Genomic DNA, 16,859 nt, shown 5'->3' with positions numbered 1-16,859 from the left:
CGCAAATACTCATTCATTCATTTTCCGAACCGCTTGATCCTCACTAGGGTCGCGGGGGGGTGCTGGAGCCTATCCCAGCTGTCTTTGGGCAGTAAGCGGGGGACACCCTGAGTCGGTTGCCAGCCATAGGGCACACAGAGACAAACAACCATCCATGCTCACACTCACACCTAGGGACAATTTAGAGAAGGGGTGTCCAAACTTTTTGCCAAGGGGGCCAGATTTTATGTGGTAAAATGTCGGGGGGGCCGACCTTGGCTGACATTCTTTACATTGAACAACAATATTGTTCAACAAATTTTAGTAAGCCAGTCTGTTTCACATTTCCATTTTTATTTTAATTTCAACAATCTTAAGAATTTCTTTTGGTTCATTTGAAACAGGTATATCACATGCAACTGCTTATTCACTTGACTTTTTCTTAAACAGAAGTCTCCTGAGTGCAAATTGATTGATTTGAAACATAAAATGTATCACCATGACTTTTCAGTAGTCACAAAACCTTTGACTCGAACATCAGGGAAATGAACAAGCAATACACATATCCACAACTGCAAGGATCATTTGAAATATGACATATCAGTCAATATAAACACGGAGTGATGTCTTGTTAACTCGTGAGTGATGCCCTCTAGTGTCTAAATGCTATTACTCATTTAGTGAATGCTATTACTCATTTTGCCACTAGAGGGAAGCAGTACTCTATGAAACATTACTCACCAGTCTACGAAACCTCAGTCAATGCAACACGTGTTCCATTGCGCCCAACCTGCGGGCCAGACGGCACTGATTTTATGACAGGGGCCGAGGGCCGGATGAAATTCGACCGCGGGCCGGACTTGGCCCGCGGGCCGGACTTTGGACATGACTGATTTAGAGTGTTGCCTGCCACGCATGTTTTTGGAATGTGGGAGGAAACCGGAGCACCCGGAGAAAACCCATGCAGGCCCGGGGAGAACATACAAACTCCACACAGAGAGGCCGGAGCTGGAATCGAACCTGGTAACTCTGCACTGTGAACTTGCGCAAATACTTAAAAGGGAATTTGATGACCCCAACATTTTGTTTACTGCGTACTGGTTGTCACTGGCCAGGGTAGATAATTTTTTTCACCTACATGCGACCTGCATCTGATGTTTTAGAACAATCCGAATGGCTCGTTTCTGAATTTTTCAAATCCGACCTGTGATCAAACACCAATCTGATTTTTTTAATATATGGCCCAGATACCGTTGAAGCGAATGGTGAACTTGACTCCCGAGGCCAAAGCGAACCCCTGTCATGAAGAATAAAAATAAAAATAGCGGTAGCACAAAGAAGAAAAATAAAAAATAGCGGTAAGAAAGAAAAGAGAAGAAAATAATAGAAGAGATAACAGAAAATGGAGAAACGTAGCAACAATCTGGAGAAAAGTGGATCAAAGATCGGCCAGGTTAACTGGCAGCTGAGGAGAAGTTATGATGTAATTTACATTTCAAAAACCAGAAGCCATTCAGTCACGAATGTGATTGCACTTTCGTTTACATATTTTAATGTTCAGATATTAAGATTTGAATGAGGCAAAATAGCATGCTTTTTCTCTCAAATATTGTTATAATCATTTGTTTCAGATGTACTGTAATTATTTTGTGTATAAAAAAATCATTTGGTGTTCAAAAAGCCTTTTTTCAAACTTGAGTCTTAAAAAAGAAGGGATTGTCTTATAATCAGGGTCGTCTTATATTCGGGCCAATACGGTAATTTTGTTACCCAGTTTACACTCACTTGAACAATAATTGAACAAACTATTATAATTGACTTGACAGATTTCAAAACTAGTAATCTATTACCTCGTTGAGTACAAGTAATAATTTTGTGGTTTCACAATCATAATGGCCCTCCAAGGGAAGACGTAACTCAAAGTTGCCCCGCGACGAAAATGAGTTTGACATCCCTGATTTAAACAATAACTAAAAAATCTGTACCCAAATCATGCCTTTAAAACAACTGGTCACATCTAATTGACTGTCACAGACAATCAATAAAATCAACTGAGCAATATAGTCACAGTTTGATCACGGCACGGTGAGTAACTGGTTAGCACGTCTGCCTCACAGTTGCAGAGGTGCAAGCTTCAATTCCGACACCGCCCTTCCTGTATGGAATTTGCATGTTTCTCCAGGTCCTCCGATTTCCTCACACATTCGAAAATCATGCGTGGCAGGCTGACTGAACACTCAAAATTGTCCCTAGTTCTGAGTGTGAGCATGAATGGTTTTAAGTGTGCCTTGCGATTGGCGGGCAACTTGTTCAGGTGTCCTGCGCCTACTGCCCGATGACAGTTGGGATAGGCTCTACTACGGCCTTGTTGATCAATTTCATTGGACCTCATTAATTTGTGGAAGTGGCTATAATACGGTGTGATATATGCCTTTGAATGTGTTTGACTTTAAAGTACCGGTATGTCTGTGTTACGTGTTCTGCAATTGAATAGGAGCGCTTGAATGCCATGGAAATGTGGCAGAAAGCAGCACAAGAGGTGGAACAATTCCAGGAGCTGTACCACAAGGCTTTCACTGATGGACAGGAGGCAGATGCGGTGACACAGAAGTTCAAGGTATAATGATACAAATATAGTGTCTCAGGGCTGATTTTGAGTGGTCCTGACGCGCCGTAGTCGGTGTAGTTTGACATACTGACCACGATGATGAAAGTGGAGCACGTCAGAATTTTTGTTCGTCTTGTCGCATATTGTGACATGTCCTACGTCGTCCTTGGACTGGTTCTTCATGCTTGACCAATAGGAAGACGGTGCCCTCCAATTCATGATGAGAAACTGGACGTGGCACACTCAATCACAATGTGGTGTACAGTATTTAAAGTGACTTGAACAACATCTGAAATACTGGAAATCATTTCAACACATGCTACATTTGCTAACTACAAAGCTCGGGGATAATTAGCAAACGGGGTGTCAATCAGCAAATCCATCACCTCATTTGGGTCCATAGCCACCCTCTCTCTGTCTCTGTCTCTGTCTCTCTATCTCTTTTGGCCTTTTCTGAACATAGAAACCACACACATGCAAATAATACTTCAGTCCACATGACTAAAGCTGCTTTTTCTGCCTCCCCGACCGACCTGTGCCCATGAACTGAATCTAGACGGAAATGTGACGAATGGGCGGGCTCTTGTCGGTGACTTTTTATTTGGTCACACAGGGTTGGGCACTGCCCTGCTCTGTTTTTTACTTTTTGTACATAAAGACTTTTACTTCCTGACTTTCGTCTTCTGTATCCAAAGCCTGCTCCCTGCGTCACAATTGTATTACTATCTGGCCCTCTGAAAAATCTTTGGAAATGGCTTTGTTATCTTTTTAAGACTGATCAATATTAATCAACTTTTAAAAGGTTGTTCTTGAGTTACTTTTTTCACATACAGGGACAGTAGGTTGTGACTTTTTCCTCCTGATAAATAAAATCATCATGTCAAAACTGTGTTTTGAATATTCTGGGGTTGTCTTCTTGAGATATTAATGAGATAAGTGTGCAATAATCCGTGAAATCAGGAAAGGGGCAAATACTTATTCATGGTGTAGGTTTATGCACATCCAATGCAAAGCGAGTGTACAGCTTGTTGAACAGTTATGATTTACTGGCCCCTCAAAAGAACGAAACACAGTCCTTCATCTTTTAATCATTGCCAAGAATTGATGACGCGCCTAAATTGTGTGACTCATCAGTGGGTGTGTCAAATTTATCACTCTCAGATTGGTCACTGGAAACGCACACTATGGCAGCTCATGGCACAGAACTGTCTGAGGATCTGAAAACAAGAATTAGTGCTCTATGCCAAGTTGGCCAATTCTACATGAGTATTGTATTGCCAACACCCTGGAACTGAGCTGCAGCGTGGTGGCCATGACCATACATTGGTTTAACTGGACAGATTCTAATCATAACAGGCTTTGCCATGCTAAACCAAAATAGTCGAGGGCGCTTGCTCCGTTGTTGTTGGAAAATAGAGCTTTGAGCTCCTCGCATAGCTACAGAGGTAGAAGGAGTGTGGCTCACCCTGTCAGAGTGTGATCATGTTCGGCAAAGTAGGCATGTGAACTTTTGGTTGGCAGGTAAACATTGACAACATGAGAAATGTGTTAAAACTCAAAAGCCGAATGTGGTTTTGGCTAGAGGATTCAGCTCCTTGAAGCCATCTTGACCTGGAAAAGTACTCGCACCAAATTATTGAATGTACCTCTTACCCAGGTTATCACACATATTACAACTTAGTTCAATTTTTGGTCAGACAGCATCCCAGTGGCCTGTAGAAACATGTGACCTTTCCACCAGAAATGCTTAATACTTCGCTGCACAAAAGATCAACTGATGATGAACAAGAAAGTCCAGTTTGCTGAATAAAAGCAGATTAGCGACATGGATTTCTGAAACCATGTCTTGTGGTCTGAGACCAAGATAACCTTTTTTGGTTCAGATGTTGTCAAGTGTGTTGCGGCAACCACATGAGGAGCACAAAGACAAGTGTGTCTTGGCTACAGTCAAGCATGGTGGTGGGCGTGACGTGGTCTCAGGCTGCATGACTTTTGTCGTGGGGAGCTCTAGTTTACTGACAGAATCTTGAATGCCAACATGCATCATGAAATACTGCACTGAAACCCTCCCTTCACAAACTGGGCCGCTGGACAGTGTTCCATTCTTGATGAACAAGATGATGAACAAGAAAGTCCAGTTTGCTGAATAAAAGCAGATTAGCGACATGGATTTCTGAAACCATGTCTTGTGGTCTGAGACCAAGATAACCTTTTTTGGTTCAGATGTTGTCAAGTGTGTTGCGGCAACCACATGAGGAGCACAAAGACAAGTGTGTCTTGGCTACAGTCAAGCATGGTGGTGGGCGTGACGTGGTCTCAGGCTGCATGACTTTTGTCGTGGGGAGCTCTAGTTTACTGACAGAATCTTGAATGCCAACATGCATCATGAAATACTGCACTGAAACCCTCCCTTCACAAACTGGGCCGCTGGACAGTGTTCCATCCTTACAATGACCCTTCAAACACACATCCAAGACAACCATTGCCTTGTTCAAAAAGCTTAGGGTAAAGGTGATGGACTGGCCAAGCCCGTCCTCAGACTTAAACCCTACTCAGCATCTGTGGGGCATCCTCAAATAGAGGAGCATGTTGTTTAAAAAAAAAAAAAATATCATCCATCAGCTTCATGCTATCATGAAGGAGTGAAAGATGATCCCGGTGGCAAGCTATGAACCTCTGGTGGATTCCATACCCAGAGGGTTTGTTTGTTTGTTTGTTTGTTTGTTTATTGAACATAAAACATATATAGTTATAATTTGACAGAAAATAAGGTAGATAAAAAAGTAAAAAGAAAGAAATCAGTCTTCATTCAACACAGTTATTATGTTCAAGGGAGTAGGATGAAGTAAAAAAACGTATCTAGTCCTACCCCGTTATGTGTTTATATCTACTAAATCATTTTTATATCAATCAGAAAAGAAAAAGTAAGAAGAAGACTCCATTAAGGCTCATACTTTACCCTTAACCGTGATATATTCACAACTTTTGGTTGGTATCGGTATTATATACATCCTCACCCTGGCACTCTTGTGTCAATTTTCTCTTGTATTCATAATGGATATTTCAATACCGTTCTCTATTTATCAACGTAGTTCTGATTTATCATTATATTTAATGTTTAGAATTTATCATTTTAACTCTGATTGATGTAGGTTGTTTGTACTATTTTTTTGAATTTGTTTTTGAAATCAGCAAGCGATTTACTCATTTTTAGGTCAGTTTCGAGATTATTCCACATATTAACACCTTTGCTAGATACACTTCTTTGCTTGATGTTTGTTCTTGTTTTGAGTTTTTTGAATAAGTTGGTACCTCTTAATTCATAGTTGCTTTCTCGAATTTCAAAAAACTTCTGAATGTTTTGGCAGAGCAGGTTATTGTGTGCTTTGTACATTAATTGGACGATTTTAAAGTCAACCAGGTCTTAAAATTCCATCGTATTTAATTTGATAAATAGTGGATTTGTAGTTTCCGTATATTTTGATCTATTAATAATTCGAATTGCTTTTTTTTTTGTAGTTTGAGAATAGGGACTGTGTTTGTTTTGCAGGCATTTCCCCATATTTCCACACAGTAGGTCATGTATGTTAATAATAATGAAGTGTATAATGTGTACAAAGATCTCTTATTTAGCACTTCCTTGGTTTTGTAGAGGATCCCTACGGTCTTGGCTATTTTTCTTTTTACGTTATCGATATGTGGTTTCCAACATAGTTTTGAGTCTATTACTAATCCGAGAAACTTGGTTTCATACGCTCTTTCTATTTCAATTGAGTTTACCATAATTTTAGCTTGGTGTTTGATTGGTCTTGTGCCAAAAACAATTGACTTCGATTTTTTCAGGTTACGTGACAATTTATTTCTGTCGAACCAGTTTTTTAATTTGTTTAATTCGTTTTCTACGGTTGTCAGGAGCTGTTTCAGATTTATTCCAGAACAGTAGAAAGTTGTATCATCAGCAAATAGGACACATTTAAATAGTTTTGAGACCTTGCAGATATCATTTATATATAAGATGAATAGTTTTGGGCCAAGCACTGACCCCTGAGGAACTCCGTGAGTGATTTTCAGTTGATTTGTTTTTTTATTGTTGAGTTGCACGTACTGATATCTGTTTTCTAAATAACTTTTTATCCATTTATAAGCTACACCTCTAATGCCATATCTTTCTAGTTTTTTCAATAATATACTGTGATCTATTGTGTCAAAAGCTTTTTTTAGATCTAGGAAAACCCCAACAGTAAATTCTTTGTTGTCTATATTAGTGGCTATTGCTTGCACAAACTCCATAACTGCCATTGAGGTGGTCCGTTTTTCCCTGAAGCCATATTGATTCTCACTTAACAGCGCATGCTTTTGTATAAAACTATCAAGTCTGCGAGAAAATAGTTTTTCTAATATTTTTGAAAATTGTGGTAGTAGTGATATTGGTCTATAATTTGTAAACAGATGTTTTTCTCCACTTTCATAGATTGGAATAACTTTAGCAATTTTCATTTTTGATGGAAAGATACCAGCTTTGAATGACAGGTTGCATATGTGCGTGAAAGGTCGCACTACATATTCTATAATCTGCTTGATTATTGTCATATCAATATTAAAGCAATCAGTTGACTTTTTATTTTTAAAAGTTTTTATAACATTTGATACTTCTTGTTTTACTGCAGTAAGGAACATCGTGGAGGAGTTTTTTTCTACGTATCTATCTATTTCAAGCAGGTTTGTTGGATCAGGAATTTGTTTTGCTAGGTTACTGCCGATGTTGACAAAATACTCATTAAATTCAGTTGCTATTTCTGCAGTTTTTACCAAAATAGTATTTTTGCCTTTGATAAAATACTCTGGATAATCGATTTTTTAGGACTATTTCTGATTACTTGGTTAAGTATTTTCCATATTTCTTGTGTGTTACCTTTATTCTGCTTTAATAGTGCATGATAATGATCTCTTTTACTGGTTCTTATAATATTTACTAGTTTATTTTTATAGGTCTTTTTTTTCTGCTTCTTCAGTTCTGAATTTAAAAACAATTTATATAAATTGTTTTTCTTTTTACATGCGTTTTCTATGCCTTTCGTTATCCATGGCTTACTTGGGTCTTTATACTTTTTGGAGACTTTAGTTAATGGAAAATGTTTATCATATAAGGAGATTATGGTAGACTGAAATACTTCTGTATTTGGGTCTCCGTTTGAGTAGACCTCTGTCCAGTTTTGTTTTTCTAGGTCTTGCTTAAAGGCATCGATGGAACGTTGGGTTCTTAGTCTTATTTCTGTTATACGAGTTGTTGATTTAGCTTTTCTATCAAAATAATTATGAAAAACTGCAAAAACAGGTAGGTGGTCACTTATGTCATTAATGAGAAGTCCACTTTCCATTTTATGATCAATCTTATTTATAAATATGTTATCTATTAATGTGGCCGTGTCAACTGTTATTCTGCTAGGTTTCAGGATTACTGGGAAAAAGCTGTTGCTGTACATAGTATTTATGAAGTCAGTTGTTTTTTTGTGTCTATTTGGGTTTAATAAGTCAATGTTAAAGTCACCACATATTATTCGTGTTTTCTTATTGTTATAGTAACTGAGCATATCTGTTAGTTTTTTATTGAATGTGTCAATACATGTTCCTGGTGTCCGATAGATGCAACTTATGATGATATTTGATGCCTTTTTATTGTGTATTTCAATGGTTAGACATTCCATTAGGTTTTCTATTGTGTTTGTCAATCTCTCGATTTTACTGCATATGTAGACAAAGCACTTAACTTTGTCTACATATATTGCAACCCCCTCTCCTTTTTTGTTTTCTCTATTAGTTGCAAACATTTCATAACCTTCTATTTCCATTTCAGTTGTTTTATCTTCATCAAGCCAAGTTGCTGATATGGCAATTATTTTAAATTTATTGAATTTAGTCAGGTATTCTTTAATTTTTGTGACGTTTTTATAGAGACTTCTACTGTTTAAGTGTATTACCGAAAGTGCATTTTCCAATTTTATATTAGTGTTGAATTGTTCATCCAGGTAATAGTCAGAGTTTGTTACCCTTTGTTTGTTGTTGAAGAAGTTATTGTCTGGGTCCAAATTGTTCTCGGGATCGAATGGCTTATAGTCAATATCTTCAAAGGGTTGGAAGTTCATGTTTTTGGGATGTGAATTTCCCGCTCCCACACAGTCGTCGATGGCTCCCTCACGGCCGTCGTTGGTTCCCTCGCTGTCGTCGCTCGCTCTCTCGCCGTCATCACTGGGTCCCTCGTGGTCACTGGCTCCCTTGCGGTCGTCGCCGACTCCCTCACGCTCGCCGGCTGGCTGCCTCCCGGCTCTCTCACGCGCGCTGGCTGGTTGTCTCCCGGCTGCCTCAGGCTCGCCGTCTCCCGGCTCCCTCGCGGTCACTGGCTCCCCTGCAGTCGTCGCTGGTTTCCTCTCGGTCGTCTCTGGCTCCCTTGCGGTCGTCGTTGGCTCCCTCACGGTGGTCGCAGGCTGGTTGTCTCCAGGCTTCCTCACAGTCGCTGGCTTCCCTGCATTCATCGCTGGCTTCCTCGCGGTCATCACTGGCTCCCTCACGGTCGGTCATCGCTGGCTGCCTCGCGGTCGGTCGGTCTTGAAAAAGTTATTGTCCAGGTCCAAGTTGTTCTCAGGGTCAAACGTCTTGTGGTCAGTAGGGTTGGAAGTCATCAAAGGGTTGGAAGGATCATCAAAGGATTCGAAGTCCATGTTTTTTGGTATGTGAATTTCCTGTGTGGTATATGGTGTTTGCTGCTTCGCTGGTCTTCAGAAAACACTCGGTGATCGGTGGCTCTTTCCCGACGAATGAGCACTTCAGGGACCACGGCTGATTGGGAAAAGATTTTATTCTACCGATGTCAGAGTGGAATCGATTCGGGCTCCTGTGAGTCTCCGATTTCATCAGGCCGCCCCGAAGAAACACATTCATGAGATTATATAGAGACAATATGATAATGAGAGGCGGGGAGGTACGCCTCTCATGCAAATCCCGAAACAAAGAAAGTAACATGTCATCTGACCCGCTGTGGCCGGAGGAAGCCAACAGCGGGGAGGTGAGACCAGACCACCACTACCCCCCATTTGGTGCGATGGCAGGAACACATATGCCTGAGATAACAGCTCTTCAAAAACATGTCCCGTGGAGGGGGAATTCCAAATTACACTTCACCTGCTTCAGTAGGGTCAGAGTTTTTATTGTCGGGTGGTGAAAAATTCTCAGTATGCTGCTTGATGGTGTTGAAATCGAGCCTGTTGTGTTGGAGTACTGGTGCGGGGGTGGACAATAAGTTTCTTATGTCTTAAGTAGGCAGTTTCCCCTCTGTCACGTGCAGCTTTTAATTTTGGGAGGAGCTCTTTTCATTTTTGTCGTACGGCATCTGTAAAGTCTTCGTTAATGTAGATGTTGGAGCCTTTTAAGTATTTTGCTTTTTGTAGGATCCTTGATCTGTCCTTGTATCTTAGAAATTTCACCACAACTGGCCTTGGTCGAGGTCTTCCAGGGTCTTGTCTTCCTGTGCGGTGAGCTCTCTCCACCTCAATTTGCCCCTGTATCAGCAGTTTCTCCTTAAGGATTTTTTGAACTTTTTCCTCTGTTTCAGTCCACGTTTCTCCCGGTTTTTCCTCAATTCCATCAATTACTAAGTTGTTTCTTCTTAACTGTCCTTCCAAGTAGTCCACCTTGTCCGTTAATAAAAGCATGCCGTCAATGATTGACGGAAATGGTTCAATGATTTTGTTGTTTACGATGATACTAGTGCAGCGTGTTATACCGGAGACAAATTCCTTGTGTGTTCTACATACTTGGCCAATAAAGATGATTCTGATTCTGATTCTGACATACTTTGTAGAATTCCGTTTGCATGTCTTTGGAATGGGCAGTTTGACAGATTAGATTTTTTTAATGTCGTCTACCTCTTTTTGGGTAAAGTTGATGCTGTTTTTTATTTGTTGGACTTCCCTGGTAAAAGTTTCAAGTTGTGAGTTTGTTGAGTCTATTATAATCTTGACAAATCCTTTGAAATTTTCCTGTTGTTGTTGCAAGAGCGCCGTAAAAAGCTCTTTTTGTTGCTGGAGTAATTCGTTTACTTGAGTAAGGGTCAGGGAATCCTCTTCCTGCTTTGTGTCTTGTTTCTGTTTGGGTGGCATTTTGTCGGGTCTCGTTGCTGGCCGGTTGTATGCTAGTTTGTGACGTGTCCAGTCGGCTTGCTGCTGGGTGATTCTAACGTGGCAAGTGGGTTTACCGGCTCCCTCACGCTCGCTGGCGTTTGGTTGGTTGGTCTCTGGTCGTGGGTTCCAGCTGCGTAGCGACTTTTCGCAGTTAGCTTCCGTGCTAACGTCCGCGGTTAGCTTCCGTGCTAACGAGCTAGCGTTTCGTCCAGCCCCCTCTTCACGTCGCCAATTTCTACGCCAATTTCTACACACGCACTGCCACCATGTTTCGCTCTGTTCTTTACTTTCAAATGTGGGAAAGCTTCACACGAGAGAAATGTTGCCTTTACTGTTGCTGCTCCTTCTTTCCGCTCGGCAATGCGTAGCGACTCACGTGACGTGACGTCATTGATTAAGGCAGTGCTTGAAAATAATGGTGGCAGCCAGGATAAAATATTGAGTGTTTGGCAAAAATATGGACATTTAATGTACATTGAAGCAAATCTTACAATATATATATATCCTCCTGTCACAGACTATGACCCTCCCCTCATTATCCAACATCTGCATATTGCGTATTGCACAATGCACTACCTCACTTTATCCACAATAGCCTCAAGTGCCATTGTTTATGCTGGTTGTATTGCCTATATCGTCTATATTGTTTATACTGTTCAGATTACATATTATGTCTTTTGATACAGTGTAGCTGTGTGTTTGCATGCATATTTGCACTGAGGAATGAGAGGAAGAAATTTCATCTATGCTGCATGTCATATTTGTCACGTTTGCGAGGTGCAGGCAGGTGTATGGAGCAGGTTGTACTTGACGAATTGTATTAAACATAGAGAAAACTAAATCCAAAACCAACAAAGTCCAAAGTATCAAACAAAACTCATGACTAAAAATAAAACATAACAGCAATCGAAACATGACTGAAACAAACCTGATTGCAGCAAACAAACATGACAGTAGCCAAGAACAAACAATGACCCTACACTGAGTGTTCGGGCTGGGAGTCCTTTTCAAGCCGCTAATTATCTTAACGACCAACAGGTGTGCAGCTGCAGGGAAAAGCCCCCCCAGTGCCACCTGTTGGTCACAAACCGAAACATGACAATATGTAAGCATATTTGACAGTAAAGATGACCTTGACCTTCATATATACAGTATACAGTATAAGATTATTTATATTTATACAGTAAGGTTTAGCCTAAACTGTTGGTAAAAATGCCTTTGAGAACTTCAATTAAATATCCAACCTTTCCCCTTTCCTCACAGAATCAGCTTGTTCAATTAATACGACAGTCATGTGAACTCAAAGGGATCCATGAAGAAATGCAACTGGTAAGCAAATTGGCAAAAGCTCTACTGCGTAGTTGACTTTGTAGACATACCAGTGGGTTACCGGTAATTAAATCTATTCTAGACTCTAGAATTAATCAGACACCCACACTTCCTCGAGAATCTAGAAGAATATTTTGGCAGAACATGATAGTTACACTGAGTGGAATCATGAAATGTATAGTGTATAGCAGCCTCTTGTCCTACGCAGACAAACAAACATCTTCAAATGACAGGAAAAGGGCAGAATGAAGAGATAGAGGAGCTACATAGCCAACTCAGGTAGCTGCCACCACAGGAAAAATAAGAACAAAACACCACTTAAACACTGCAATGATTTAGCATGTAGACCATTCCGGAAAGTTCTTTGTATTCACAAAAGCAAGGTTACGATCATGTTCTGTGTGTCTTGTTACTGTACAGAAAGACTAATTGTGATCTGAGAACTGCCGCAGACAAAATCGATAAAATGACTGAACAACTGGAATGTCTTGATCGTCAGCTGAAAAGAAAGGTAAATATGTATTGTTCTTATCGGACAGTAAATTGACTTTGTTAGCTCACTTTGGCAAGCCCAAGATTTTTATCTACAAATTGCACAGTCAGCTCAGTTATAAGCAAGCATTCACAGGTATCACGAACTCCATGTTACACATTTTCAGATTCATGTTAAATTTCCGTGCGCCCAGGTGGTCCAGTGGGTCGCGTGTCGATCTCACAGTGCAGAGGTACCGGGTTCAATTCCAGCCCCGGCCTACCTGTGTGGAGTTTGCATATCCTACCCGGGCCTGTGTGGGTTTTCTCCGAGTACTCCGGTTTCTTGCCACATTCCAAAAACATGCATGGCAGGCTGATTGAATGCTCTAAATTGTCTCTAGGTGTGAGTGTGTGCGTGGATGGTTGTTCGTCTCTGTGTGCCCTATGATTGGCTGACAACCGGTTCAGGGTGTCCCCCGCCTACTGCCCGAAGACAGCTGGGATAGGCTCCAGCATGCCCGCGCCCCTTGTGAGGACAAAGCAGATCGGAAAATGGATGGATGGATGGATGGATGGATGGATGTTAAATATCCACCCATCCATTACCTGAACTGCTTTATCCTCATGAGGGTTGTGGGTGTGTTGGAGCCAATTCTTTTTGTCTTATGGCAATGGGCTGGTTGCCAGCCAACAACCATCCATCCTCGCAATCACGAGGACAAAGGACGATGTTGTATAGTATCCAATTAACTTACCATGCATGTTTTTGAAATGTGGGAAGAAAAGCCAAAAGAAAGCCCATCCATGCACGGGAACAACATGCAAACTCCACACAGGTAGCTCCGGCCCAGAATGGAACCCGAGACTTCTGCACATGCAACAATTAATTTCAATAAAATTAATAATTCCCCAGCCACGTTATTGTATTACAATGTTTGATCTTTTGGCTGAAATGTTGTTTACAATTCTTATGTTCTTGGTTGTGATTTGTCTAAACCTTTTATTGAACATTTAGGAGGAGGATGTAGCAGAGGCTATGTGCCGTGAGGAAAATCAACCGCAACAGCTTCAGTCAGACCTCAGACATCAAGAAGCAAAGTGAGCATGTGACAAACTGCTGCATCTCCTACAAAACCCCTCATACGGGGTTCTCTCTTCTGGATTCAGTCATCCGAACATTGATTAATTCACTGGGGGCTTTAACATTGGTTCCCTGTGTCGATACCTGCCTAGACTAAAAGCTGAGCTGGAGGAACAAACTGTCTTGGACCCAGAGTTCAGCGCCCTCCAGGCCCATTATGCTCCACTTGAGCACGACACGCATGAGGTTCTGAACAAAGTCCAGTGCTGTGTGCAGGTGGCAGAGGCTTCGGTAATCCAGAAGCACAATGTGGTTAAGGTCTGCCTTTGTCACTTTTGAATCCCAACATGTCCTTGTTTATTCCATGAACACACTTCCGTTTTCCGTTTAAGTTTTCCCTTTTTTTTAAGCAACACTTGTAATTTTTTTGTGGGGTTTTTTTTGCCTTTCAGGCTTTGAATAGAGAGCATCAGAAGACAGTGGATCTGGAGAATAAAGATAAAGCCATCCAACAGTTAATCCAGGAAGCTGCTGTCCGCACCAGGAAGGAGGTACTCGCGGACAAAATTGTGTTGTATTATTTGTTAAAGAAAGAAAAATCTGCAAGGGTCACTGACATAACTTGCAATGATTAAAACAAATAAAGTAATGAAAATCAGACATTGCTTTAATTAAAATCAAAATAGAACATGAAACCGGGCTGGTTCCTTCAACGTAACATTTTGTTGCACAACAGAATCGTATGATTTCTGTAACTGTCAATGAGAGTTCTGCAGCGGTCGACGGATATTTTGAAATGCTGCTCCTTGTCAGCAAAGTTCTGTAGCTGTCTCAGGTTTGAAGAGTGTCTTCTTCTACTCTTTCCCAAAATTCTATACGATTTTGATCAGTGCCCTCAACCAGGGTAGTCCAACTTCTGTCTTGCATGTTTTAGAGGTCTCCCTCCTCCAACATACCTGATTCAAATGAAGTCTCTGAGAAGTCTGATAATGATCCTGATCATTTGAATTGGGTAGTCTGGAGGAGGGAGATATCTAAAACAGATTGAAATGGGGCCCTCGAGGACTGGTGTTGGACACCCTTGGCGTAGACTCTCAAAGCTCTTAGCTGCACCTTTCACTGTAGGTCATTCAACAGGATAATGACTAAACCGGAAAAACTAACACCCACGGATGGCTAACGACAAAACATTTGAATTTTCAGAGGTGGCCCTAAATCATATTGAACATCTGCAGAAGGAACTGAAACATGATGTCGAGAAAAGGTCCTTTTCAAACCTCAGACAGCGGTCCGATATAAGTCGCATAAGGATGAATCATTTGATTGCAGTCATTAAGACAACATTACTAATAACTATAACTGTATATTTACCAGGTAGATCATGTGCGAGAGCAGTGCAACGCTGAACTCCATCAAATAGCACAGGAGCTATCCCATTTGCAAATGGTAAAACCGTTCGAGATCCCTCTTGCTTACTACTCATCTCGTGTTCCAGTCAGTGTGGAACCTTTCGACTGGTCTGTCCTCATTCTCTTATTGTGACCTGCTCTGTCTGTCTCCAGGATTGCGCAATTAAACAGTCTCAGATTGAAAGGTGCAAGCTTGAGAAAAAAGCTATTGAGAAGGAACTGGAGAAGGTGCTTTTCATGAAACACATATTGGAAGATTTTATTTATTTTTTAAAGCTTTTGTGCTTGTACTTTGGCAATTTTTTTTGTTAATTTTTGTGTTTATTTCAGGTGACAAAGTACCGGGCAGAACAAGACCTTGAAAAGATGAATGCCCTTCACCAGAGGTGCCTAAATGCAGAGAGGATAAGGGATGACATGAGCGTCACTCTGCAAAATGCTCAGAGCAAAGTGAAAAAGGTTGAAATTGCGTAAGTGGCAGTTGTTGTTTTTTTTTTTTCAATTCAATTGTTAAGCTTTGTTTCAAGCGACATAACTTCAAGTTAGCAGTTGCCCTTTTCTCTCATCTGCAGTAGCAATGAAGAAATGTCGCGCAGCCAGGCGGAAATACATCGTCTGCACAGCAGCTTGGCTGCTGCCCAGAAAGACTGTGACCTTATCAGGGAGGAGCGCCTCCAGCTACAACAGGAGAACTTGCAGCTCCACAGGGAGATGGATGAGCTGCAGAGAAAAAACTTGCTTATCCAAAACAAAACCAAAAATCAGGTCAGTTCAAGTTTTTAAGGGAAAGATACAAAACCAGAAAAAGAAAGTGGGAGCTTACAATTGGTTCGCTTAGTAAAATATAGAATTGCTCCCATTTTTAGCGGGCTTCAAATCCGTTTCCATTATAAATCTGTAATGTACATTTGGCACATAGTCTGCATCAGTGGTCTTGTTAGAGATACCGAACCCAACCAATTCATATGCACATTCACCGAACCCTTCATTACAGAAAAAATAAAATCTGATTCAAGAAGTGTTCCTTCAGTTTTGCTGGTGCGAGAATAGAGTTTGCTCAACTTTGCATGACTGTCACGTTTCGGTTTTGCGGTCTGGCCAGCAGGTGGCATGAGCGGACTTTCTAGCACACCCGCTGCCAATCTGTAATCAATAGAAGCACTATTTAAGGACTCCGCCGTCTTACACCTATTGTGGGAGTATTGTCTATGGCATTGCTATCTTCGCTGTTCTTTGACTTATTGGCTTTTGACCTCGTAGTGATGTCGCGTTATAGTTCTCGGTACTTTGAGTAAGTACTGTCTTGTTTTAATGATCTGGCTTTGTGTGCGTGTACAGGTGTTGCATTGTTTTCGTTGGTATTTTGCGGTCTTTATTTTTCTTCCTTGCTCTTTTGTGCAAGCACTTTTTGTTACTCGTTTGGATTTACCTCCTGGTCCTTATTGTGGACCAGCGCTTTTTGTTCTCGCCTTATTTCGGTGCGATTGAGACATTAAATTGTCTTTTTTCCTACGGAGACCTTGTTTTTGTCTACGCTTTTTGGATCCCCCCAAACTCGGTTTATCCGAGACATAACAATGACAAATTATGCAGATAGGATGCTGAGTCCCATCACGTTCTGTGATCCATGTGAATCTGTGTGGTATTCGTCCCACCACTTTTTTTTTTTTTTTTGCTCAACATCATTAGAATATATTTAAACATTCAACTTATTTTTACGACAGTCACACGTTCACCACTGAGCGAACTAAATTTCCCTCAGCACTGATTGGACAAGCAATGGAATGTGATCATCTTCACCCAAT

The 16,859-nt window shown here is 41.0% G+C and overlaps 2 protein-coding genes across 4 annotated transcripts in view; both read left to right on the top strand.

Annotated features, from left to right (window-relative positions):
• The window catches only part of LOC127612987 (uncharacterized), a 46,876-nt gene extending 39,344 nt beyond the window's left edge, over positions 1-7,532 (top strand). The window contains exon 3 of one of the 2 annotated variants that reach the window (XM_052083857.1): positions 7,118-7,532. The gene's annotated coding sequence lies outside the window, so the exon portion shown is untranslated. The remainder of the gene's footprint in view (positions 1-7,117) is intronic. The other variant, XM_052083856.1, reaches the window with a different exon arrangement.
• The window catches only part of LOC127612995 (sodium channel and clathrin linker 1-like), a 30,538-nt gene that overhangs the window by 961 nt on the left and 12,718 nt on the right, over positions 1-16,859 (top strand). Inside the window, exons 4-14 of one of the 2 annotated variants that reach the window (XM_052083872.1) lie at positions 2,474-2,596; positions 12,025-12,090; positions 12,299-12,369; positions 12,511-12,601; positions 13,580-13,662; positions 13,798-13,963; positions 14,098-14,196; positions 15,020-15,091; positions 15,208-15,282; positions 15,385-15,524; positions 15,630-15,819. In XM_052083872.1, coding sequence (XP_051939832.1) covers positions 2,474-2,596; positions 12,025-12,090; positions 12,299-12,369; positions 12,511-12,601; positions 13,580-13,662; positions 13,798-13,963; positions 14,098-14,196; positions 15,020-15,091; positions 15,208-15,282; positions 15,385-15,524; positions 15,630-15,819 — 1,176 coding nt within the window. Of the gene's footprint in view, positions 1-2,473; positions 2,597-12,024; positions 12,091-12,298; positions 12,370-12,510; positions 12,602-13,579; positions 13,663-13,797; positions 13,964-14,097; positions 14,197-15,019; positions 15,092-15,207; positions 15,283-15,384; positions 15,525-15,626; positions 15,820-16,859 lie in introns of both variants that reach the window. The other variant, XM_052083871.1, reaches the window with a different exon arrangement.

Source organism: Hippocampus zosterae, chromosome 13 (genome assembly GCF_025434085.1).
Source record: "Hippocampus zosterae strain Florida chromosome 13, ASM2543408v3, whole genome shotgun sequence".
NCBI lineage: Eukaryota > Metazoa > Chordata > Actinopteri > Syngnathiformes > Syngnathidae > Hippocampus > Hippocampus zosterae.
Note: the sequence above shows the minus strand (reverse complement) of the source record. Positions and strands in the feature narration are given on the sequence as shown.